The 26,210-nt window shown below is 41.5% G+C and overlaps 1 protein-coding gene and 1 long non-coding RNA gene across 2 annotated transcripts in view; one reads left to right on the plus strand and one right to left on the minus strand.

The window, feature by feature from the left end:
- The window catches only part of PIR (pirin), a 74,681-nt gene that overhangs the window by 36,694 nt on the left and 11,777 nt on the right, over window positions 1-26,210 (minus strand). The window contains exons 4-5 of the mRNA XM_036439535.2: window positions 18,540-18,623; window positions 16,060-16,266 (exon numbers count right to left, since the gene is read on the minus strand). Of these exons, the coding sequence (XP_036295428.1) occupies window positions 16,060-16,266; window positions 18,540-18,623 (291 nt within the window). The remainder of the gene's footprint in view (window positions 1-16,059; window positions 16,267-18,539; window positions 18,624-26,210) is intronic.
- Window positions 931-24,880, plus strand: LOC123652427. Its single transcript, XR_006741773.1, has 3 exons — window positions 931-1,087; window positions 9,985-9,988; window positions 24,859-24,880. It is a non-coding gene; the product is annotated as an uncharacterized LOC123652427 (long non-coding RNA).

The following is a 26,210-nucleotide window of genomic DNA, read 5'->3' on the forward strand; positions in this document are numbered from 1 at the left end:
TAGAGGGAAAGGTACCTACCTGAGAAAAGAAACTGAGGAGTAAGGAGCATCCAGAGACACAAGAATGCATTATTGCAGAGGCCAAAGTGAGGAAGAAGAAGCATTCAACTCATGGAAAGGAAGATTTAACTTTAGGGGGGTAAAAAGACCTCTGGGCTTGGCCACAAGGAAGTCAGTAGTAACTCAGTGCACTGATGAGGGAGGAGATCAGGTTGAGATCATGGGGGAAGGAGGGAAGTGGAGATAATGTGTGCAGACAAATCATCTGTGAAGCATGACTCTGAGAGGGAGTAGAGAATCTGGAAGCTGTGGGGTCAACAGGTTGGGAGCTTCTCTTATCAATTGATATGACATGTGTGGTTTTTTTTTTTTTTTAATAAAGTAAGGTTATTAGTTTTTAATAATATGTTATAAAAATCTACCAGTTTGCTTTTGGCCTTTAATCGCATTGATGGCAGTTCTAACATAGGACAGACCTATCTTTTCTTTCCAATGCTTTTAAACTTAGAAAGTCTTTCTCCATCCAAAGATGAAATTAAATATTTGCCTATATTTTTCTAGTTCAACATTTTAAGCAGTTTAATATTTGATCTATGCCATATCTATATTACCATTGGGTGTGAGAACATGAGCTAAACTGGTTTCTTTTTATAAATGGTTAACCGGTTGTCCCAGTTGTCCCAGTTAATGGTTAACCAGTTGTCCCAGTTAACTGATAATAATATTCTTTAACATTATTAAGTTTGCATATATATTTGGGTCTATTTCAGGTAAATTCTGTTTTTTGTCAACTACAAGGAAAAGCCTCAATGGAGACAAGTCCCTAAAGAAAGATGTATGCCATAGGGAATTCTTGTCATCATCTAGTCAAGTGGTCGGCAAACTGCGGCTTGAGAGCCACGTGCATCTCTTTAGCCCCTTGAGTGTTCTAATGCCACTTCTTCAAATTAGACTCGCCCAGGCCAAAAACCGACTTCTGTGCATGGGCCACGAAGTTCCAATCGCACTGTAAGTGTGCGCCTACACGTGGTATTTTGTGGAAGAGCCACACTCAAGGGGCCAAAGAGCCGCATGTGGCTCACGAGCTGTGCTTTGCTGGGCACTGATCTAGTACTTCTCCCACAGGGCTTCCCAGTCTCCTAGTCTTCTTCCATCACTTTCCCACTTTTAGTCTGCTGGGCTTTGCACTAGGAGAAAAAAACAAACACAGAACATTTTCTCTACCACTTATACCTTTACACACTCAGGAAACTCACTACCACACCTCTTTGGCCCTTGTGTGAAGAGCCATACCTTCCTCTTTTTCCTGGAGATCTTAAGGCTTTGAAAAAGTGAAAAATTGATTTACCACATTATTCAAATCAAATTTGCAACTCTCATTGTTTAGAATAGGCTGATGGTCTTCAACAAAATGATGTCTTCTGTCCTCCATCCAAAGCACTCTGATTTCTGAATTCTTGGTTATTTTAAAGAATTCCGATAAGGAGTGGGAGAGATTAGTTTCCATCTCCAGTGCCAAAGGTATCGTGGGAAGGATTAAAACCCTGTAATCATATTTTGACATATACATGAAGTGCTACATAAAGAGAAAACAAGAAACTCTTAGGCAAAATGCCAATGGCTCTGTATAGGGTGAGAGTTAGAGAGGGCCAGACAACATTTTTAACTTTTGTGAACAATAATGATTGTGAAAAATCTTGAGCATCAAACTGTGCAGCTAAACAAGAATTTTGGACAGAGCCAAAGTATCCTGCAGTCTATTCTCTACAGCATCCTTTTCAAGCAGCACTTTAGTCGACAGTAATACTCTCATCTCTCTCCTCTCGCCTTTTGTTTTTTAGGGGAGCAGTAATGAGGGTAGGAAAGCTAAAGGGGAAGAGGATTGCACAGTCCTGAAATTTAACCACAGTCATGTAAATTGTGAAACTGGACTTTGATTTCTTCACCCTTTGAGTCAGCATTCTTGAACAAAATTGGCTTACAAATGTTCTAATTTTTTGAAAATTGAAAACAGAGAGCATATGCTCATCTCTTATATGGCCAATCCACCTATCATCCTACAAAGGCAACAGTACAATGAAACCACAAATGATCCCCGAATATGACAACAGGGAGCTTTCCTATCCCATATCACCCAAGCATGGGTAAGGTATTCCAAGGTGAGTCAGCAAATCTATTAACCAATGCTAGAATACTCACCAGGCTCTATAACATTTTTAATTTCTATTAGTTACATTTGGTATTTACTAAAATATTTTTACGAGTTCTTCCAAGAAAGTGCATCAAGATGAGAAATTATTTGGCAAAGTTAAGATTTGATAGAGCTCTGGGGACTGATAACTTTATGTAGATATGATTAAGGGGGAATTTATTTATTTATATATATGTTTTTCATTGATTTTTTTTTTTTTTTTTTTTTTGCAGAGAGGAAGGGAGAGGTATAGAGAGTTAGAAACATCAATAAGAGAGAATCATTGATCAGCTGTCTCCTGCATACCCCCCACTGGGAATGTGGCCACAACCAAGGTACATGCTCTTGACCAGAATCGAAACCGGGACCCTTCAGCCCGCAGACCGACGCTCCATCCACTGAGCCACACCAGTCAGGACAAGGGGGAATTTGTTATGGCATAGGGCTTCTCCTATGTGATCATTTGCGTGGCATTGTGACATGGTCAGAGGTGTGTACTTGTATAGACATGAAGGTACCCTTTTGACGTAGAGAGAGGATCATTCGGAAACTTCCGTCCATGAAAATGAACTATGGTATTCCCAAACTAAATGGTGTGATAAGGCAAGGGTACTGTGCAAATAAAATGGGAAAATTTTAAAAACCTAAGTGTGTGTGTAGGTTCCTTCCACAATGAGCTGTCTGACCTTGGGGAAGACTTTGTTGCTTAGTTGGGTTGCAGCATCCTCGTCTGCAAAGTTGGAATTGGAGAGCTGACTGCTCATGTCTATTGCTGCCAGGCATTCTGATTCCAATAGAAGTTCCGGAAGAAAAAGGAAGAGCAGTTCTTGTTCAGCTCTGAACAGCATCTCATACTCCAATTCTAGACTCATGCTGCTCTAAGGACTTCGTTCAGATATTAATACCCTGCCCATTACAACAATTGGAGAAGTAAATAGATCAACAGAAGGACTTGTATGCATGCATATAAGCATAACCAATGGACACAAAACACTGGGGGGTGAGGGCATGTATGGGAATGGTGTGTGTGTCGGGGGGCAATGGTAAGATATGTGCACATATAATACCTTAATTAAAACATTGGGGGGGGAAAGAAGTACCATATTTTCCGGCGTATAAGACGACACCCTAATTTTACAGTTAGAACATAGGTTTAGGCCTATATTCGCTGTATAAGACTACCCCCCACTTCCGAGGCAACACCAGTTCTGTTTTTAATAGACCGCCTCTCTGACTCTGGCCAATCTGAGCAGGCTTTTTTTTGTTTCAAAAGTCGTCTTATACACTGGAAAATATGGTAAATGAATGGAATGTTTCTGTCCAGCTAAATCTGCTGACAGGCTGGAGACCTATAGAAGGGTCAGTACCAGCCTCCCAGCTGGGACAGAGAATGGTTTGGGAATTCCTGGGCAAGCCAGAAGTGATCAGCTCCTGAGCAACATTACAGGTGGGTCAAGAATGTCCTCTGAACCCTTCAATATCTATCTCTCTTCTCAGGCCCTCTCTGTCTTTTAAGTTTATATGGATAAAAACCTGCTCTTAGCAGAAAATCTGATTTATATTGAGCTGTGCCAAGCTGGTAATGACCTATAGGAGATTGTGTTTAAGAACACAAACTAGGCAGCAGCCATCTCGTTAGAATGTCTCAGTTCCCTCCAACATTAGGTTGAGAAATCGATTGGACACATTTTATGTGCTTCCTCAGAGTCTCTCAGCTTCTCTAGCTCCTGAGTTATTGGCCACTCATGGAGACTCCTGGATGCCACCACTGTTGTCATCCCTAGCAGCCTTGGCCTCTTCCTGACTGTCAAATTCAGAATGGCATTGATTGCCCACTGTGGTGGGACATACAACAGCTCCAGAGTTCCTGGGCTTTACCTGATAGACCTACTGAAGCTCTGGATTCACACCCAGATTGGAATGAAGATCCAAGCCACAGGATGTGGGATGTGGCCTCCTCAGAGGCTGCCTCACAAGGGGCTAGGTATCACAGCTCAGAAGGGCACAAAGTTAGCTCCCAGGAGGCACACTTTGCCCAAAAAGGAATGGAAGATGTGGGACGACAGAAAAATCCTTCCTCTTTCTCCATTAAGAAGTCTTTGGGGCCAGTTTTCTGAACAGGTGTTCTGTACCAGCAAAGCAAGTATCTGCCTCACTTCCCTTCTCCCTCACTCTCACTGCCCTGGGATTGGACATAAGACTGTTTTCCAGAGAACCCATATTAAACAAGGAGTAAAAGAATGAACACATGTCAAGCACTCAGGACATCACTGCTCCATATAGTTGTCACTAGCCATATGAGACTACTGAGCACATGAAAGGTGGCCAATGTGAACTGAGATGTATTTTAAGTGTAAACTGCACACTGGATTTTAAAACTTTGGTACAAAAATACGAAGTGTCTCATTATGTTTGTATGCTGATATATGCTGAAATGGTATTTTTAATAATTAGGTTAAAGCATATTATTAGAATTAATTTATTTTTACTTTTTTAATGTGTCCAAAATTTTAAAGTACATATTGGTCCCATGATATTTTCATTGGACAGATCTGGGCTTAGAACTTAGTAACCTGGGAGCCCATAAGAGATATTAGCCATTTTCATTTCCCTTCCCAAGAAGTTCTAGAGATTTGCTATCAATAAAGACTAATAATAAAAGGGAATGTGAGAACAGAAAGGAAGACAAATAGGAAAAAGGAAATATTTGTTATGTACCCTATATGTCCATAGGCACATCATATAACATACAAATAATTCAAATACTATTCATTATTATCTCCTATTGAACAGATAAAGGCTCAAAAATTATTTTCCTGAGGTCTCAGAGGTAATAAACAACAGAGCTAAAATTTGGACCCAGGTCTGGTCTACTAGACCCCACAGTACTTGTGTATGATAGATTCAATCTATCATACTGTCAAAGGATTGACTCTCTGATGGTACAGTTTTGATAATGTAATAGATTTTTCAGCTTGTGTTAGGGCTTCCTTTACCTGTCCAGAGGAGCAAATTCTTAATTAAGCTTCAAGTAATCAGAATTATCTGACACCAAATTTTCTCACTATATTTTAGTGTGAGTTTGACCCAATTGTTTAAAAACTACAAGATCCCAAGAACTTGTGCTGCAGTCAAAATAAAGTAGTGTTTACAGCTTCCAACAGCATAAGCTTTATACAGTATATATGCCAATACCGTTCTTTAAAATACTGACATCTATCTCATGTGTATCCACAAGGGCTCAGCTTTTAATGCAACATGCAAGAGCCTCTGAAGCTCCCTGAAGCTGTCCTGTGTATTTCCCTGTGGCTAGAGAACATATATGTAATGTGTTCCTGGGGAAAGAATTATATCCAAAAAGACTTGACAGCCAAAGAAATGATTGCACTGATATGCAAAGTGGTCACTGGTCACTCCTCTTTATTGAAGGTGACACCTTGTTGTTGTTGTTTTTTTTATAGCTTTCATTCTCCTCTTAGTCAAAATTTCCTTGCTAATTTTCAACCCCAATTACTAGAGCCAATGATGTGCGAATGGCACAGATGGAACTCCTGGTTTACAAGTGCACCTAGCCCTTCATTTACTGGCAAAGTAGGGCTTGTCAACACCATTGAAATGTACTTCCTAGGTGACTAGGTCCGCAGGGACATCTTGAAGGAATAAGAACATCTGGCACCCTTTGTACACACCAGCAATGGTATTTCTGGGATGAGTGGGCTGCCCTGGGCAAGAGCAAGATTTTGTACAGCTGATCTGATCAGATGCTGACCACTGTTTATTTTAGCATTCCTAAGTGCAAATGAAGTGCCAACTATGGCTGCCTACCACAGGACAAGCCTTTGAAGTGCTGGGTGCATTTCTTTGTTGTCCTCTGATGTACAGCAAGACTAACAGGCTTAATTGTGCCTATTCTCAACACTGAATCAGAACCAAGTTTTGCACTTGTCTGTGGAATGATAACGATCATCTGCTTGGGCTACTTGGTCTGTGTTGGGCAGGTCCTATACAATGAAATGCTTTGTAAAATTCAAGATGAGACAGGACTGCACACAGCACCTCTCCCTATCCTAACCACAAACCATGCTATGGAACACCCTGGGAGAGAGAGATGCAGGACTATACATGCAACCAACGTCAGCCTTAGGCAAAATCCAGGAATAGACAAACTTGGTCTTGGATTTCCCTCCAGCCCAATATTTTGCATCATTTCCATTTTCCTTGTCACAACCCCACCAAGTCTGGTTGCCTATGCAGCACCCCGACCCATCACAATCCCCACACACTTATTACGCTCCTACTATCCAAGCCACTCGGGGGAGGAGAGTGGGGGGTCCCTTAGCCTGGCCTGTGCCCTTTTGCAGCCCAGGAGCCTTTGGGGGATATCTGACTGAGAGGCTCCTGCCACTGCCTCTGTGCTCACCAGCCATCATCCCAGCTTCTGGCTGAATGGCACTCCCCCTGTGGGAGCACATTGAGCATCTGCTCCCCTGGTGGTCAGTGCACGTCATAGCAACGGGTTGTTCTACTGTTTGGTCAATTTGCATATTACCCTTTTATTATACAGGATTATTATATAGGATTGTAAGACATGACCTCTGCCCCCTCTTCTCTTTCTTTCTCTCCCTCCATCCACACAAGCAAAATCAATTCTCCCTCCTTCAAATTACCATGTGAGTTTTACATACTGCTATTTTAGCATTTCTTGTATCACATTATACTGCTGATATTTAGCAGTTTCTCTCCTCTGCTACACCGTGACCTTATTTGATGACAATGGTTGTATCTCATTCATATATCTCTAGGGCACTGCATGATGTGCACACAGCAGGTGCCTAATGACTGAATGAACAGAGCTTATAGAGAAATGAATTAAATAACTGCCACTCCAAAAACCTATGTGTGGTTGACAGATGGCTGTGTGGAGCTAGAGCAGCTAAGAAGGCTTCACTGAAGAGAGGGGACGTAGTTGGACTTTGGTGAATAGTGGCAAGGAGAAGGAGGTGGTAAAATCAACTCCACATTTCTACTTTGCACTTGATAATATCCCTTCCCCTCAAATGCTCTGTTTCCCCTTTGCTCTATGTCAAAGGGAGCCCAGAAGGCTCTCTGCCTTATGCTGGAATTCTCTCCCTACATTCGCCCATTAAAATACATTTATTTAATGTCTCAAAAAGGAATTTCAGCCAGAATTCATTGGGTAATTTTGACTCTCTTAGGTGGGACTTTTTTTTTTTTTTTTTTTTTTTTAGAATTCCTCATAACATCTAATTAAACATGGACCAAAAAAGAAAAACCAATGTAAATAAAAACCAGAAGAAAATAAAATTGTTATTAGAAACACAAAATTGCATTGTTAAAAATCTTGGATTCCTAAAATGATCAAACATACTAGTTCTCTAGAAACTACCTTATAGAGATAATGGACATCCATTCAATGTTTAATGTAACAATATTTTTCTTAGCTCTTTTCTTTTATATTTGTACTTATTTTTTCTTACACTGAAAATTTTGATTCCTAAAAATATAACAAATTTACTCATTTGTTTTATTTTAAAACTGTTTTAAAATTGTAATGTTGCCCTGGTTGGTTTTGTTGAGTGGTTAGAGCATTGGCCCTCACACTGAAGGGTCTCAGGTTTGATTCCCAGTCAAGGACACATACCTGGGTTGCCCCTGGTTGGGGCCAGTGTGGGAGGCAACATCAACGTCTCTCTCTCTCTCTCTCTCTCTCTCTTTCTCCTTTCCACTCTCTCTAAAAAAAAATCCATGGAAAAATATCCTCAAGTGGCCCTATCCTGGTTTGGCTCAGTGAATAGAGCACCAGACTGAAGGGTCCTGGATTTGATTCCAGTCAAGGGCAGGTACATGTTGCAGGTTCCTCTGTAGCCTGGGCCCTGGTCAGGGTTCGTGCAGTAGGCAACCAATCAATGAGGTTCTCACACATCAATGTTTCACTCTGTCTTTCCCTCTCTTTGTCACTAAAAATCAGTGAAAAATATCCTCAGGTGAGGAATATATATCCTATATAATAAAAGGGTAATATGCAGAACGACCACAATTACCACTGGACCAGTCATTAGGAAATGTACTGACCACCTCTTGGTCCCTTTCCCCAACCAGCAGGCTCTGATCGTCTGATGGCCACCCATGGCAAGGGCAGGGCCAGTGAGTGGGTGGGAACAGCTGACCTCTCAGTCCCTACCCCCAGCTGTCAGGCACGGATCACCCAATGGCAAATGGGGGATACAGGGGTGGGTGGTGGCAGGGGGTAGGGCCAGCTGTGGCAGGTGAGGAAAATGTCCCTGATCGCAGGCCAGGCCTAGGGACCATACTGTGCATGAATTTACTGTGCTGGGCCTCTATAAACACACACACACACACACACACACACACACACACACTTAGAGTCTGATGCATGAAATTCGTGCAAGAGTAGGGATTCCTTTCCCCAGCTACTGTCAACAGCTTCTCTCTGGCACCCGGGACCTGGGCTTCCCTCGCAGCCCTGGCTTTGTCCATAAAGTCATCTGGAAGGATGTCCTGTCTAATTAGCACATTACACTACACACACACACACACACACACACACACACACACACACACACTCAAGTGAGGATCAAGAAACAAAATAAATAAATAAAATTGTAATGCCAATATGAACAATAACAATAAACTAACAAACAGCTGTCAGAGGGGAGGTACGTTGTGGGGTTGGGTGAAAAAGGTGAAAGGATTAAGAAAAACAACAACAACACCTCATAGACACAGATAACAGCATGGTGATGACCAGAGGCAAAGGGGGTGGGGAGGTAGAAGAGGGTAAGGGGGGATAAATGGTGATGGAAGAAGACTTGACTTGGGGTGGTGAACACACAATACAACGTACAGATGATATATTATAGAACTGTACCCTTGAAACTTATATACTTTTAATAACCAATGTAACCCCAATAAATTCCATTTTTAAAAAACTGTGAAGTTCAAAAGTTTGTGCTGTTCTTTTTGTCTTCAGTATACTTCCCACTAAAAATGGACAGAGAACTATGTTGAAAAGCCCTTAAAATAAATATTTTCTCTGTGTGGTAATGTTGTTGATATCTTTACACAAATGTTAGGTTCTTCATTTGTTTCCACTTGTTTTTCATTTCAATTTTTTCTGTTCTGATTTAACTTGATGTTTTAAATATGTGCTTACATTTTTCCAATTAAAAAGAAAAGACGTGCTGAGAGAAGTCTCAAGTCCATCATTACCCAACCCCTCAGCCCAGAGGGAATGTTTTTAGAATCTCCAGTTTTTAAGTCTATCACAGAGCACTCTGATTTATAAATAAAATAAATTAACAGAGAGGCCTTTGGAAGAGAGAACTCCTTTCTGACAAGGGTTGTTTTCCCTCTGCGAGCTCTGGGGGACAGCTGGAGCCTGTTATCACAGGCTCCCTGTCACAAACCCACTGCCTCCAACGCAATCTCTGCCATTAGGAGAATATCTGTCCTTTTTTTTTTTTTTTTTTTTTTTTTTAACTAGATCCATGAACTTGCTGGAGTACTTCAAAGGCAAAAGAGAGAGAGAGGGAGGGAGGGAGGGAGGGAGGGAGGGGGAGAGAGGGAGAGAGAGAGAGAGAGAGAGAGAGAGAGAGAGAGAGAGAGAGAGAGAGAGAGAGAGAGAGAACAAAAACAAAGTGTGCCTGTGCTACCTGTTTTCCTGATTTAAAAGTTTTTAAAATGCTACTTTTGAAAGTTATTCTTTCAAGCTCTCCCCATATCACAAAGTGAACAAAAGCCAACTCGGAAAGGCAGGTGACGGGGAGAGCTGAGAATGTGGGGTCAACTGCAAAGTTAGCAAACACTATTTAAAATGTGCAGCTTGCATTCCAAAAATCCAAATTTCCCCTGAAATAGAGAAATATAATAGGTACAATGCAAACATGTTCTACGCTTACTCTCTAGTATTATGATTGTCAAAACCCCACTGCTGGTTGGACATGCTATAAAATATTTCTCTGAAAGCTACATAAACTGTAACTTTTAAATCCAAGTAAGGTAGAAGGAATACTGACAAATTGTATATTGGTAATAATATGTTTCAAATGAAAGCAAAAGCTGGAAAATGTGGTTTTCTCTCTGGTTTCTCAGCTGTCTAGTTTCTCTCCACTTTCTCAGGTGTTTCTCTCCAGTTCCGGTCTAGGACAGTGTGTGTGTGTATGTGTGTGTGTGTGTGTGTGTGTGTGTGTGTGTGTGTGTGTGTTTCTGCATGCGTGGACGCCAATGGCCTGCCACAGCCTGAAGACTCTATCAGCTATCTGAATCAGAGGTGACAATCACAGACTTGGTTATACATTTCATACCAATCCACAACCAACACAGGCTGGGAGAGAATTGCCCAAGGGACACAGGGTCTTCCAATGCCTGCTGGGTAAGGAACAGATATATCCAGCAGGGATGCACTGAAAGCTGGTATGTGTTCTCCTACTTGAGATCTAGCATGCCCTGAAAGCCCACAGTAAAGATGCTAGCCCCCCATCCAGAACTGAAATATCATTGCTGACAATGTACACATAAGGAACTGTTTGACATTGAAATTGGGTCTCTAAAGAACTGGTGGCCCAGAAAGAAGCTCACTACAGACTGATTCATATGCCTTTCAGCATAACGATTATTGCTTGTCTCATTTTTTATTCTTATAAGTGTATTTCCAGTAGGACATGATCTCACTCATCTAGGGGAAATGGTGAACAACATAGATTGATGAACAAGAACAGACCCAGAGATAAGGAGCCATGGGTCAGACTGTTGGACCTCAGAGGGAGGGTGGGGATAAAAGGGAGAGATCAACCAAAGGACTTGTGTGCATACATATGAGACTAACCAGTGGTCAAGGACAATAAGGGGGTGGGGGTATGGGTGGGGGGTGGGGGATTAGAATGGGGGGTTGAGGACAAATATGCGATACCTTAATCAATAAAGAAATTAATTTTTTTAAAAAAGATGCTAGAGCAGGCAAGACGCCTTCCTGTGTACCGCCCCCCCCCCTCCCGCCCAAAGAGAACCACGAGCCCCAAATCTCTGCTCCTCATTGTTGCCACTATTTCAATTTACGAAACCTACAGGAAACAGTTTGGGTTTTGAAAAGCAGCCTAGTATTCACTTTTTAAGAAAAAAAATCAATCTGGGTTTTATGTCCCTACTTCCTAATCCCTTAAATAGTTTATTTTATTTTAAAATATAGTTTAGCTTATTTTGTTGTTCTCTCAACTCTTTAGTTAGCTCATATTAAGCTTAGTACAGTCATCCTTAGTCCCTATATTGTCTTCTCTTCTTACTACTTTGCCCACATTCCTCTCATTCTAGCATTCATTTCCATGTTAATGATTTCACTTATGGACCCCAAAAATACTTCTTGATTGTCTGGTATATGTCAGGCATTGATTCAGGCCCTGGAGACACCATGGTAACAAGATCTGAGTGAATTACATGAGGCTGTTTTGGAAAATGAATGTTTAAACGTTTGGTTATCATCCAATACACGCATGTACAGTCTGTCCTTCAGAAGGAAGATTCTTTTGTTACATCTGTAGGACACACGAACACCATACAGTTTTTGCAAAGATGTATTGTTCTACGATTTGTACACATATTAACCAATTTCACCCTCCCAGTGATCCTCTGGCTCAGTGTAAGCACCTCCATTTTCAGGTGAGTACCCCAAGCCCAGCAGGCGTGAGTGACTTCTTTAACGTTAGTCAGTGGTGGTGTTGGCCTTGACCCAGGCAGTCTGGCTCTGGCTTGCTTTTTTCTGACCCCACTGGGGCTGAGGCCTCCTTAAGGTTTTCTTCTGACATAATGGAATTTAAAACAGCAGGAGGCAAGTAGAGGCGTTTGCTGGAAACAGAATCGTGTTCCAGAGAAAACTGGCAGCAAATATTGCTGATTGGCTGCCTGATAAGGATGGAATGGCGTTTGGAGGATTTCATTCTCTCATGAAATAAACATGTGATTTTGACCTTCCAGAAGTGACAGAAACTATTCTAAGCATCCCATCTTTATCTCCCCCCCTTATCCCCCCCCCATTTCAGCCTTCCCTTTAGACTGCTCTCCTGGCAGAATCTTGCTCAAAATTGGCTGTGGATGTCCCAAGGGCTGAGACAACATACAAACTGAGAAGCAGGGACACATCTGTTTGGGGACCAGCAAAAGGACAGCTGAGCTGCTTGCAAAAGCTAAATTGTATCTTGCACAAAACTCCCTAGCCTTTTTTTTTTTTGTGGGTGTAGGGTCTGAAGTCCAGAAAGGTTCAATAAGATTTGCCAAAAACCAAAGAGCTGAACCCTAAAATCTTCTATAGGCTCACAATCAAACTGGTCCTAGTGCTGAGTGAGCCCCCTGTCTTGGATGTCATGGTCCTTGCACACATTACAGTAATGGTCCCCTGGGAGTGGTTAGAAATGCAGACGCTCGGGCCCCACCCTGACCTGCTGAATCAAAATTTTCATTTTAACGAAGGCACCAGGTGAATTTTGAAGTTAGAGAAGTGCTGGAATGGTCACTAATTCCATTTTCTAGAATTTTCCTTGTGGGGGTGGGAGTTACTGTTGACTCTATATTCATTAGAAGCACACCAATCTCTTGAAAAGGTATATTCTCAGCCCCATCTGGTAATTTAGCCTAATATTATCTTCACTTTGTCTTATGGTACATCTAGACTCTTTTAAGATCCAGTCAGTCCTTGGTGAGCATAAGTTAATGTTTCAGATGCAGAAAACTGTGTTTTCATGAGACCCAGAAGGAAATGGCCAATAGTCCCCTATCTTTACACTAACTCATGCTGGTGTCTTTTTCTTTAAAGCAAGTTAATTACCTTTGTCAAACCCCAGCAAGTCCCTTTAGCTTAATGAACATGCTTAAATCTCAGCCCAGCTCCTACCCAAGGTAACATGAAGTAAGCAAAATAATAATAGTAACAGCTACTACTTATGTGGTGCTGACAATGTGCCTGATGCTGTTTTAGAAGCTTTTTAAAAATTTCTTTATTGATTAAGGTATCACATATTTGTCCTCATCCCCCCATTCCCATCCCAAACCCCTCCCCACGTATGACCCCTATTGTCCATGACCACTGGTTAGGCTCATATGCATGCATACAAATCCTTTGGTTGATCTCTTCCCCTTACCCCCACCCTCCCCTCTCTTCCCTCTGAGGTTTGAGAGTCTGATCGATGCTTCCCTGCCTCAGGGTCTGTTTTTGTTCATTAGTTTATGTTGTTCATTATTTCCCCTAGATGAGTGAGGTCATGTGATACAAGAAATATATAAGAACTGAAAATGAGATAAGCAATAATGGTTATTAATGTATAAAAAAAAAAAACCTCACTTAATCCTCTCAAGCAACCCTATTTGATGGATGAGAATACCAAAACAGAGAGGTTAAGTGGCTTGTTCAAAGCCACATAGCTGCTTCACGGTGGGAATTCTAATCCAGGCCATCTGTTCCAACACCCATGCTAGTACCCACAACAACACATTGTTACCCAAAATTCAAATTCATACTAAACAGGGTTGGAAGAGTTCCTTATTAAAATGCTCTCGTAATAAAAACCATCATTGACTTAGGAAAATGTAATTCACTTCAACGATTTTACTCAACAAAAATAAAATAAAACTTAGAGGCCAGCAGCTATTAAGACATTCTTTCACAAAGTTAAAACATCACTGTTCATCTCTAATTCTTGGTTGTGACTGCAAGACTATGCAGTCTGCTGCTTGCAAGTGCTTGAAACGTCCTTGTGCCTGTAACTGGGATCAGCTCTGACATTAAAATGGCATTGTGTTTCCTATAAATGAAAAGCAGTTGTGAACTCGGAGGATTTGTGATATTGCTGGCTTTGCTTGCCTATTCAATCAGTGGTCTCGTTTCTCTTTTTAGCTGCAGATAGTTCAACATTGTTTGTCAAGGAAATGTTAAGGACAATTCCACAAAGCCTTGTGCTCTGGTTGAAGTGGAGAGGGAGGTATTTCTCGACATGTCCCTAGAGCATTAGAGTCCTGGAAACACGGAGTGAGAAGCCCCGTAGGAAACAGAGGATGCAGCTTTTCATGTGCATGAATTCAGCTCTCCTGAGGCCTCCCTGACAGGCTCCACACATAGCTAAGCCCTTTGCCATATACCAGAAAGACCTCACAGTATCTGAATTGTCCTCTGTGGCACTGAAGGGAAGGAAACTCTCGCCATACCGCTGGAAAGGGCACTGCCCAGTGCTTGATGAAACAGAAATGAGTCACTGAAACACAATGAAGGGTCATTTTCCCAACTACAAAGTACACGTACAGAGCAGGCAGATATATTTGCTTAACGGGGGACACAGTTTGATTCTTTTCCTTCAGTTACTTCTGTTTGCACTGGAAACACGAAGCAAAATAATGCACATGCCCAGGCCTGATACAGATAGAGAACTGTGACTATAGTGTAGGAAATACAAAATCCGGAAGTCCCAACCAAAAATCACGAACATCCTCTTGCCCATGAAATGCACCCCACTGAGTGGTTGGCTAGGAGCTAGTGCCAAGCCAATGTCCCTGTGAGTGTATCTAAACAAAATTTAAGTTTATATAAATTAGTGTGCGGTTTGAAGTCCTGGCTGCCCACAGGGAGAATGGCAAAGTGGTCCCTAATTTCTTTTTTATGTTATTGATTCTTTTACAGAGAGGAAGAGAGAGGGATAGAGAGTTAGAAACATCAATGAGAGAGAAACATCTATCAGCTGCCTCCTGCACACCCCTCACTGGGGATGTGCCCGCAACCAAGGTACATGCCCTTGACCGGAATGAACCTGGGACCTTTCAGTCCGCAGGCTGATGCTCTATCCACTGAGCCAAACCGGTTTCGGCCCTAATTTCTTGATGCTCTCAACTCCTGTTGGCATGTGTGAAACTGGGTGTCAGGGCCGCTACCAGGTCCCCTGGGATCCCATTTCTGTACCCCCTACCCCAAACTCAATGGCCATGAGTAATGACTTGGGGTAAGACAGCGTGAGAGCTCAGCTGCCTAGCACTGGGTAGATCAGGACAACTTGGAGGTGGATTGATCTTTGAGGTCCCATCCTCTTTGGGACTTAAGATGATATCATTGCTTGGTTTATGCCCTTCCATTCCTGGTTCCTTTTACTGTCCCTGAAGGGAACTTCCTTTAAAATCAGTTACATATGAATTCTCATCTTGGGTTTGCTTCTGGGAAACCCTACCTAAGAGACCACTCTATGCGGCTAACTCCCCAGCTGGCTGCTACTTTGAACTTGGCCTCCACAGCAGCAGTGCTCATGTGCAATTGACATAGTACCTAGCATACCCTTTTCCTACCACAAATCTGTCCATAATCTTTAGCCTCCATTGATCTTACGTGATGAAAATGCTGGGAACCTAAGCTGAAATATTATAGTCTTGGTTGAGGAGAATGTACAGGTATGGGATAAATAAAAGTTCAAATTAATTTTTTAAAAAATCTTCAGGGAGTGGAGCTGGTTTTGGTTTTGGTTTGTTTCTTATTATTGGTGATCTTGTAGTTCCTAGGGGCTATAAATTGCACAATAAACTAAAGGAAAGATATTAAATCTGCACACATATTAAGAAATGTCTTTAAAATTACTTTTTGACCACATTTTTAATATGAACTTATTTTCTTATAATTTTTTCTAACTCTGTGTTTTCATGTGGCAAAAAATTCTGGGTCCCCTTAGGTTCCACTTATTCTGACACCTCTGAAGCAAGTCCATCCCATGAACCGTGGCACATGAACTGCGATAAACACAATGAGAACTGACAATCCGGATGTCACTGAGCAACTCAGTTTTCCCAAACACAGCAGCAGCCTGTCTTACCTTTACTCCCAGGGCTTCTCCAGAGATGACAGCAACTGTCACACCATCCTTACTGGGTTTAGGAATTTCTTTACTTTTCAGTTCCTGGTACTGAGGCTCTACCATCTTCTCTGAGCTCCTCAAATTAACCCATAGTTGTAGGCCATGGGCTGGCTCCTCTGAGCATGGCATCTCGGCGTGAAGAATGCCTCGGCCTGCAGTCATCCACTGCAAATACCAGACCAACAAGAAGGAAATGTCACTCAGAATAAGTCTGCAGGCGGGACCATTATGACACAGTAACTAAGTGAGGTACCTTACAAGTGCTTCTTTCACAGTCCTGGGCCTTGTGAGGAATAAGAAAACAATGACAACTGCTGGAATCTTTTCTAGTTTTCCCAATGTATCAATGCTTCCTATTTGAAATCAAAGCATCAGGTCTGAAATTCATACAAATAGAAGGAGTCTCTCTTTAGTATCCTGAGCCTTCAGCTAAGCACGGAGATGGGGAGATGCAGGCAGACAGTATATTGGGAACTGCTCTTGGGAGCACCTTAAGAAAAAAAAAAAAGCATAACTGGGGCAGGGGAGAAGCCAACCAGTAATACAGTTACAACAAAGGCCTTAGCCAATGTAACAAGGAGGTTTAAGTTGAATAAACCTTCAGAATTGTCCCAAATTAAGATGAGGTAGCCAGGTTATTTTATCCCCACGTCAGCAAACCAGGGATTGTGTGCCAACCCCCCAGTAGGGAGCACGACCTTGGAAGATGCGGTTCCTGCTGCAGAGGGCAGTACCCAGGGTGGGATGCAGTTGCGAGCCATCAGCAGCCAATATTCACAGTAGCTGGAGAATGGATAAGTGCAAGGGCCTCAAGATACATGTGCAGGCCCCACAGTATCCACTATACTAGGGGTGTCGAACTCAATCAGAGAAGGGGCCAAAATCTAAAATCCAGCCTAAATCGCGGGCCGAATGGTTTACTGAACAGTCATAAACTGTCATTGTGATGGAAACGCAGCGGAGTGCAGTGATGACAGCGCGGTGCGGGCCACATTGCAAGGCCTGGCGGGACGGATTTGGCCCGCGGGCCTTGTGTTTGACACATGTGCACTATACCAATGGTTGGCAAACTCATTAGTCAGCAGAACCAAATATCAATAGTACAACAATTGAAATTTCTTTTGAGAGCCGAAAACCGACTTCTGCGCATGGGCCACGAAGTTTCAATCACACTGTAAGTGTGCGCCCGCATGTGGTATTTTGTGGAAGAGCCACACTCAAGGGGCCAAAGAGTCATATGTGGCTCATGAGCCGCAGTTTGCCGAACACTACATTATACCATGGATGGGTGACTTGAGTCTGTTTGCTCAGTTCCAGTAATGGAGCCCTCACTACTTGGAGAAAACAGTCATTGTCTTCCACTGTTATGCAGATTCTTCAAACATCCATTTGTTTCTTTATTAAGAGCATATTGGGAAAGAAGAATGGATTCCCTGCCTGTCTTAGCTTGGGTTCTCCCGCAGAAGACCCTGAGACAAAGACTTCAGTGCTGGTAGTTTATTTGGAAAGTGATGCAGGAAGCACAAGCAGGAAAGAGCAAGCTAGGCAAGGGAGAAAGCCAAAAGGGGGAGTTAAAGAGCAGGTTACATCTGTGGGTACCTGGAGCTTAAGCCCACTGGGACCCACACAGACATTCTTTGTAACTGAGGGCAGAAGAATCATCACTTTCCTGGTCAGGGCACAAGCAGTCATCATACAGACTTTTCAAGGCCATCTCCACTTTATATTCCACGCCAGTGAAAGGTTACTGTTAACTTTTGGCCACAACTCTATCCTTTTGCTTTTTCCCCCCTTCGAATTCCATGTTCATTAAAACACCATGAGTCAAATATTTGCAGTTATTAATCTGCCAAAAATGTAAATGATCCCAGAAAGTAGCCGATACAGAGTTCAGACTTACGAAACCTGCAAAGATTGCCCAAGCATTTCCTAGAGATTTTAAATTCTACAATAATACATCTCAGACAAGACTAGGATGGTGTCAGGGTTTGGGTCATTGTCTTAAGTGACAACACCTACCCCTTCAAATGAGCTAAAGTAGTAAACTGTTTCAAATACAGCAGAAAGGTCTATGAAGATGAGGATTGAAACTGAATGCCGAATTTGGCAATTGGGACATTATGAGTGACCATAACCTGAACAGCTTCCCAAAATGTGTGGGGATTGCTGAGAGGTCGATGCTGATTTCAGTGAGTGAAGAATGAAATGGAAGATAAGGGAAGTTGAGACAGACACTCTTTATTAGGCTTTTGAGGAATGTAAGCAAGAGAAAGACTAGGTGGGAATTAAAAAGTGATTGAGGGAATTAAGAAAAGTATGAAAGAGGTATCCAAGAGACCTGTGCAAATTTCCAGGTGTGAATGTACGGCAGTTGGCAGATCAAGCATGCACACCCAATGACTAGTAAACTATCAGCAATTCCATGTCCCTAGCCATACCTGCAGGTCTCCTGGGTTCAACTGACCAACGTGTCCACAGAAGTCTTCATGGGCCATGCTGCCCCCTTCTAGGAGGTACGATACCTTTGAAAAACAAGCAGAAGAAAAAGTAGGTGTTGGATAGCTGTGAAGAGTTGTCTAATTTTACCACAGAAAATAGGTTGAAGAGAGTTTCAGGAGTAATTAAGGAGGGCCAGCTGAGGGCCTTGCTAGCCCACACAACATCTTTGAGATAATTTCATATAGGAACCACTTCCCTCCAGCAGAGACAGACCTGGCATGTCAGAGCTCACAGCCCAATGAGAGGAGCCCCACTTAACCCCTTAGTCCCATAGGCCATCACCTTGCCATGGTGGGTCCTGAAGCTCAGGGTGTAAGAGAAGTAGTTCCTGTTGGAACAACAGGGGCCCAGTGACCAATGCCACATCCACCAAGGTATGCAAGGTGACAGACCTAAAAGCTAACTTGAGAACACTAAAGGAAATGCATTTCTGAAACCAGGCACATAAACTCACTAAGTACACAATAAATTCCAAATTTCAAAGAAGCGGCCCAACCACCAGGAGCATTGTCTTGAATTGCTTTTCTTTTCCTGTCATGCATGCATTTTTTAATTAAAATAACTTCATTAAAAAAGACAATTTTCATTGTTTTGACTGAAACTCTCCTTTCGGTTCTCAAAGGAGTCTCTTTCAAATCATATTTGTTCCATCCCGAAAGAGTTTTCAATTATCCAAGTTGAGGGGCTTTCAAGTTGTTAATCATCTCAAAATATGTCAGGCAACTTTATAAAGTAAATTATGGAATTATTTCATTTAAAGATGGAAATGTACGCGGACACCAAGAGATGTGTGTGTGTGTGTGTGTGTGTGTGTGTGTGTGTGTTTTGTTGGTATTTTGGTTTTGGTTTTGCAAACTTTATTTTAGAAAGCAATCCCAACATTGTTTCTAAACGATTGAGAAGCCAATTATCCCTCTTTTCCTTTAGTTTTGAGGTGGGGATTTCTACTTCTCTCTGGTAATACAAAAGTAAACCTCACTTCTCCCATCCTAAATACTATGAATCTGAATTAGAGAAGTCTGGACTATGAAAATTTGCTGCGTCTGCAATGCCTACCTTTGACTACTTAGAGCAAAAACCATACTTTTAACCTTTAGGGGGAAATCCGAAACCAAAGAAATGACTGACTCTTTGATTATCTATTTTTCAATTTATTTATTTTTGCTAAGTGCTATAAATGCTATACTGATGCCGTAAGTCTAAATTAATGCCTGAAAATATTTTTCTAAAATCTCAAGCAATACTTTTTGAGTTGACACAATCCAGATGATTTTTTAGGACATTACGTAATTGCAAACACCTGGAGAATTGCCATGGGTGGTTGATGGACTTGGGAGTGTTATGTTTAAACTCAAAGTGTCTAATTAAGTAAGAAATGTGTAATTGGAAACAGGTGTTTTCTTAAAGAACTTGTCATGCTTCCTCATCCTGCTCATCCTTTCCTCCTTCTAGTCCTAAACTTATCATGGGTCTCTACTAAATACTTTTGCTTCTTTGTCCGTTCTTATTTCTTCTTGTATTTTGTGTGATTGCATTTGGAGAATGGCACAAACCCCACAACAATAAGGAGAGAAAAGTGTCCCTTGCAATGTGAAATTTAGGAAAGGTATACCTCAAAGGCATTCTGCTATAAATTCAGCAGAATTATGGAACAAGATATCATATATTATAGTTTGTTGTTTCTTTCTGGCTGGTATTCAGAAGGAAGAGTGTGATGACCTGATTTGATATTATAGATGCAAGGTTTATACTTTAAAGCAAAAAGTCTATATGGTAGATAAAACTATGTTTTCTTTTAATTTCTATTTGTCCTCACATGGTGGTTGTTCTCTTGGTAGCTGAGTAGGAAAAGGAGGAGGGGGGAAACACAAGTTGAGTTCATGGCTGATGAGAAAGGCCCAAATATGAGGTTCTGATGATCATATTCCTGAATCTATTATAACTATGTAGATCTAACCTTCCAGCTGCTTCTAAAACCCCAGAGCCAGGAATGCCCTTCCTTTTCAAACCCCACTCAGGATTCAGTCTCTCAGGGAATCTCCTCAGACAAACTCCCCGTGGCTCCTTATGTAATCATCAGGCCAGCTTCTTAACTGATATATATAACTTCTAAATCCAAAGTCAAGATGTTCACATTCATTGTTTTATTTCCATGGTTATATTGAAGGAATCTCAAGAAAATGGTTTACCAACCTCTATGATTAGCCAAATTTCTCACATACAAAGTGTTGTGTGTGCACCCAGGGGGAAAGTGGTGGTTAAAAGTACTTTTGTTTAAGGGTGCCCCCTGCTGATCCTAAATGTGTGCGAAATATTTTTCTGCAATCAGATCATGTGTCTCTGTGGTAGGCTGCCATTTAGACATCAAACGGTGAGCCACGTGGTGGTGTAGAGGGAGGTATTTCTGCTCAGCAGTCTTTAGTTAAAACAGACAGTATAATGAAGTGCCTGAATACACTCCCTTACACACATGGTCCCAGGCAGGTTTGGGGCACACAGAGTTCTTACAAAGAGAGAGAGGTTTTAGGGAACTATGTCAAGTCCCTTCTTGTTGTAATAGTTTGTTAAAATTCCATTATAATAATATTTAATTAAGTAGATGATATCTTTTGATTGGTGCATTATTATTATTCTCTGCTTTGATTAATTATAAGGATTTAATTTCTCAGACTTTTAGTCAATGTGTTCATTGTACTTGGTATTATTGGGCCACAGTTCTCAGAAATTTGGACTTCAAGAAGCAACAAAACATTTTATAATAAGGGGGTTTGAGCCCTGCCAGTGTTGCTCAGTGGTTAAGTGTCAACCTATGAACCAGGAGGTCACGGTTCGATTCCTGGTCAGTGCCCATGCCCGGGTTGCAGGCTCAATCTCAGTGTGGGGTGTGCAGAGGTAGTCAATTAATGATTCTCTCTCTTCATTGATGTTTCTCTCTCTCTCTCCCCCTCTCCCTTTCTCTCTGAAATCAATAAAAACATCATAAGTGGAAAATTAGAAAAATGAACACAATGATCAACACTTGCCCACCTAGGAAACACTAAGAAAATGTGCAGATAAAAGACGTGAATACTAAAGAAGAGTACATTATTCCCAATGGAAACCCAGAACAAAGATTAATTTTGATGAATAAAAATCTGGAGGAATGGGGGATTCATTCATGGAGGAGGCAAGACCCCACCTGGTCCTTAAAAGATTGGGATATTGGGGGAAAGCTGGAATGAGTGGGGCAAAAGGGTAAACAGAAGGAGGAAAAGAGTTTTCAGGTTGTAATAAAAAGGCATAAACGATGAAAGCACAATTTTATTTATTATGTTATTACCGCTAACAATTTTGTCTGCTGTGGCTACAAGAAGTTAAATGATTGTCCTTAAATATCCAGGAAGCTAACCAACCTAATCCATGTCCTCATTATACTGGGAGTTCAGAGGAGAAGTGAGAGCATTACTTTACACTGACAGGCAGGACAATTTGGAGCCCTCAACCATGAACCGTGAAAGCATTGAGTCCCATAGTGAGTGAGTAATGGCAAGAGTAGTAGGTGTTGCTGCTCTAACCGGTTTGGCTCAGTGGATGGAGCATCAGCCTGCGGACTGAAAGGTCCCAGGTTTGATTCTGGTCAAGGGCATGTATCTTAGTTTGCAGGCACATTCCCAATAGGGAGTGTACAAGAGGCAGCTGATCAATGATTCTCTCTCATTGATGTTTCTAACTCTTCATCCCTCTCCCTTCCTCTCTGTAAAAATCAATAATATATATAAAGAGTATGAGGCGTTTAGTTTGGAGATCTGTATAACCTGTAGAATCTAATTTGTAATACTAATGTGTCGATGTATTGAGACAATACCAGATGTATAGAAACCAGCATTGTTGGAGAAGGAGCAGGAGCATGGGAGAGTGGTGAGGCATGAGCCTGGGATCAGATGGGCCAGCCCAAGCCCGCCCTGTAGGAGCTGTGTGAGCTTGACAAGTCAGCACTTCTCTGAGCCTCTGTTTCTTCATCTGTAAAATAGGAGGCTAGCAATTCCTACTTTTCAGGGTTGTTGGTGAAGCAGAGGTAATGTACTGAAAGCATGTACTCATGAAACTGGGAGATAATGTTATTGCATGGCAAATGGCATTCAGGTTTAATCCTGTAAGGTCAGGCATTTCATTCTAAATCCATTGATGGATAACTCCAAAGCAGCTTTGCTAAAAGTGTTGAATATCTGCAAGAAGCTTTTTATCATGTAATGATCTATATTACTTTATTGTGGACTTATTTTTAGTAGCACTTAAAAAATTATTTTAAATGTGGTGACATCAAAGAATATTTAATAACTGGTTGATAGTCTTTATTACATTGCCTCCAATTTGTCTACTTAGCTCTAAGAATGCAGTTTCTAGGACATAAAAGGTTTCTGTTTATAATCATTAATCAGGTGGGAGAAATTGGGAAATTCCTTAAGAATTTATTTGAACTACTTTCAAAGAATATTTCAGTGAAACTGGTATTTCCTCATGTAACCTATGCTCATTGACAGACCAGGGCTTAATTCTTTGCTGCGGGAACTGTCTGCTCACTGTAGGATGTTCAGCAGCATTCCTGCCTCTCCTCACTAGATGGCAGCAGCATCCTCCAGTTAGTATGATCAGAACCATCTCCAGAAATGACCACTTACCGGGCAAATCACCTTTAGTTGAGAACCATTGACATAAGACAGTCTGAAAGCTAAAGATCGTTCTAATTTAACATGATTGGATTAATTTTGGAGTTTCAGCATATACAATTTTGGCCATCCATTTATAAATAAAGAATGACTTATGCTTTCAAGGCTGTCCCTGGTAATGGTTCAACCTATATAGCCGTAGGTCCCACCCACCACACACACATATCCACTTTCTAAGTCCAAATAGACTACTCACCATTTAGTCTATCCCCATACTATGCCCTCCATCTTTACCCCCACTATCCAGAGAATCATACCTAGCTTATTTCTTAAGATTTTACTAAATGGCTAACATTTTCCTGAATCCCTCCCCGGCCTTTCTGTTAGAAGTACCAGCTTCCCCTTTATTTTTTTAAAATAAATTTTATTGATTTTTTTATACAGATGAAGGGAAAGGGATAGAGAGCTAGAAACATCGATGAGAGAGAAACATCGACCAGCTGCCTCCTGCACACCCCCCACTGGGGATGTGCCCGCAACCAAGGTACATGCCCTTGACTGGAATCGAACCTGGGACCTTTCAGTCCGCAGGCCGACTCTCTATCCACTGAGCCAAACCTGTTTTAGCGCCAGCTTTCCCTTTAGAACATGAAACTTCTTCAATTGGACATCTCTTATTCCTTCTTAATCTTCTTTTAACTTTCTTACAAAGTAGAAGTCCTCTACCCCCAGGACTAGCTCACACATGCACGTAAGCACACGTGTGTGCATGTATACACACACAATTTTAATTTCTGTTCAGCCAGGCTACAGGTGGAAGAGGAGAAAGTTGTGATTATAAACTGAGCACTCATGAAGTTTTATGGGGACCTCTCATAGTCCACAAATATTTCTTAGAGGAAGCTGCCCCTAGGTCATCCTCCCCATTATGCAATGCCATACAGTATGAGCTTATCAGTTGAGGGTGGCTTTAGCTTCTTTCCTATAATCTGTTAGCGTCACCTCTCAATCATGCCAAATAAACATATAAGCAAAAATCCACGTGCTGGCATTGTAACTATAACTTCAGGACAAGTCCTGTGCACTTCGTTCTTCTCCAGTCATATCACCACCCAACAGTGGAAGCAACCACTGTGGGTGTTTGTTTGTTTGTTTGTTTGTTTGTTTTTAGCATGTTACCTACAAATAAATATCTCCCTCTTCCTTTCCAATACCTATAACTCTTAAAAGCTTCAAAGCTCTCAGAACCATATTAAATCGTAATGGTGCTGGTCAATATTTTTGTATTTTTTTCTCAAATTAATAGGATTATATCTAATATCTCAGTGTTAGATATGACATAGAATATTCATTGAACAATGGTCTTTATAATTTGGGGAAAGTATCCTTCTTTCCTAGTTTTCTAGAGTAGTGGTCAGCAAACTACGGCTCGAGAGCCACATGCGGCTCTTTGGCCCCTTGAGTTTTTAGCAAAGGCCAGCTTAGGAGGACCCTAATGAAGTTAATAACAATGTACCTCCCTATATATCAATAGTTTAAGTTTAAAAAATGTGGCTCTCCAAAGAAATTTCAACCATCGTACTGTTGGTATTTGGCTCTGTTGACTAATGAGTTTGCCGACCACTGGCCTAGAGTATTTCCCTCCCTTACCCCCAAAATGGATTTTAATTAAGTAAAGCTTCCTCCCCCCAACCTTGATTCAATAATAGTATGATAAGTTTTGAAAGTGAACAGCAAGCTAGAAAAGGCAGGCTGTATGGCAGACAGGAGATCTGAATCCAGTGTGAGCTTTCGTGTGAATCACTGGGACCCTTCCTTCCTCTCCAGGATATTGTTCAGGCATTGCCTGCAACTGCTGGCTGCCAACCAGTGAATGCTAGGGTGGCCATTCTACTGGGCACACCCTTGGAAACAAGGAAGGTTTGTTCTCCTGATCAACAAACGTGCTAAGGCTTGTAGTGAAGAACTTTTAAAACATGTCTAAGCACAACTAAGAACATAATGGACAAAAACATCCTAAAATGTCCCTGAGAAGCAGGCATGACAAGTTTAGTCCTGACAGTTCTTAGATTTAACTAGGCAGGAGTGACCAACCATCTTGGTTTCCCCAGGACTGAGGGGATCCAAGGGACACGGGATGTTCAGTGCTAAAATCTGTAAAGTCATGAGGCTATAATTTGAAGGAAGATGTCAAAAGGCATAAAATGCATTTCTCCTCAGAGTAGGTGAATGGTTCATCAACAGAGTGTGCACGTTACTGGTTTTTCAAGCTAAACTAAACTTTATTAGGGCATGGATTAAAAAGAGAAGAATGTTGCCAAATTTACAGATCTTTCTTTGTTTCTGATCATTTACAGTTGTCCCAAACAAATCCAGGGGTTGGGGGGAGATATCAGGCCTGACCAGAAATAGGTCACCGCAAAATTATTCCACCCTTTACCACTCAGGCCTTTGGAAAACAATGCTCCCCAGAATCTAAGCTCCTGGCAGGAAACACTGAACAAAGTTTCCCCTTTGTCTTGTGACCACCAGCTGTGCCTCCTTTAGGGCATTCCTCCCTCCTCAATTTTCAGAAAACTCTTTAACAGAAAATATACAGCTAGCCAAACCAAAGAGCTAAATTAAAAAAAAAAAAAGCATTAACTCAGTAAAATCAGGTTCTCACTCTTATCTCATAGAATTACAATATCTCTAATTTGCAAAGTCATCTAGAGGAGCACTTCTCAAATGTTAATGTGCACATCAATCACTTGACAATGTTGTTAAAATGCAGGTTTTGATTCCATAAATCTCAGGAGGAGCCTGAGGTTCCAGGTGAGACCAGGTATACCCATCCTATTGAGGTAATAAGAATTTTGTAGAAAAATATCCTCCACATTTCTTTGTGTCTTACTGTTAATTTTTTAAAAATGAGCATGCGCTCAAATATGTGTGTGTGTTCAGATTTTACATTCATGTGTTAGT

Source organism: Pipistrellus kuhlii, unplaced genomic scaffold, assembly GCF_014108245.1.
Source record: "Pipistrellus kuhlii isolate mPipKuh1 unplaced genomic scaffold, mPipKuh1.p scaffold_m20_p_16, whole genome shotgun sequence".
NCBI lineage: Eukaryota > Metazoa > Chordata > Mammalia > Chiroptera > Vespertilionidae > Pipistrellus > Pipistrellus kuhlii.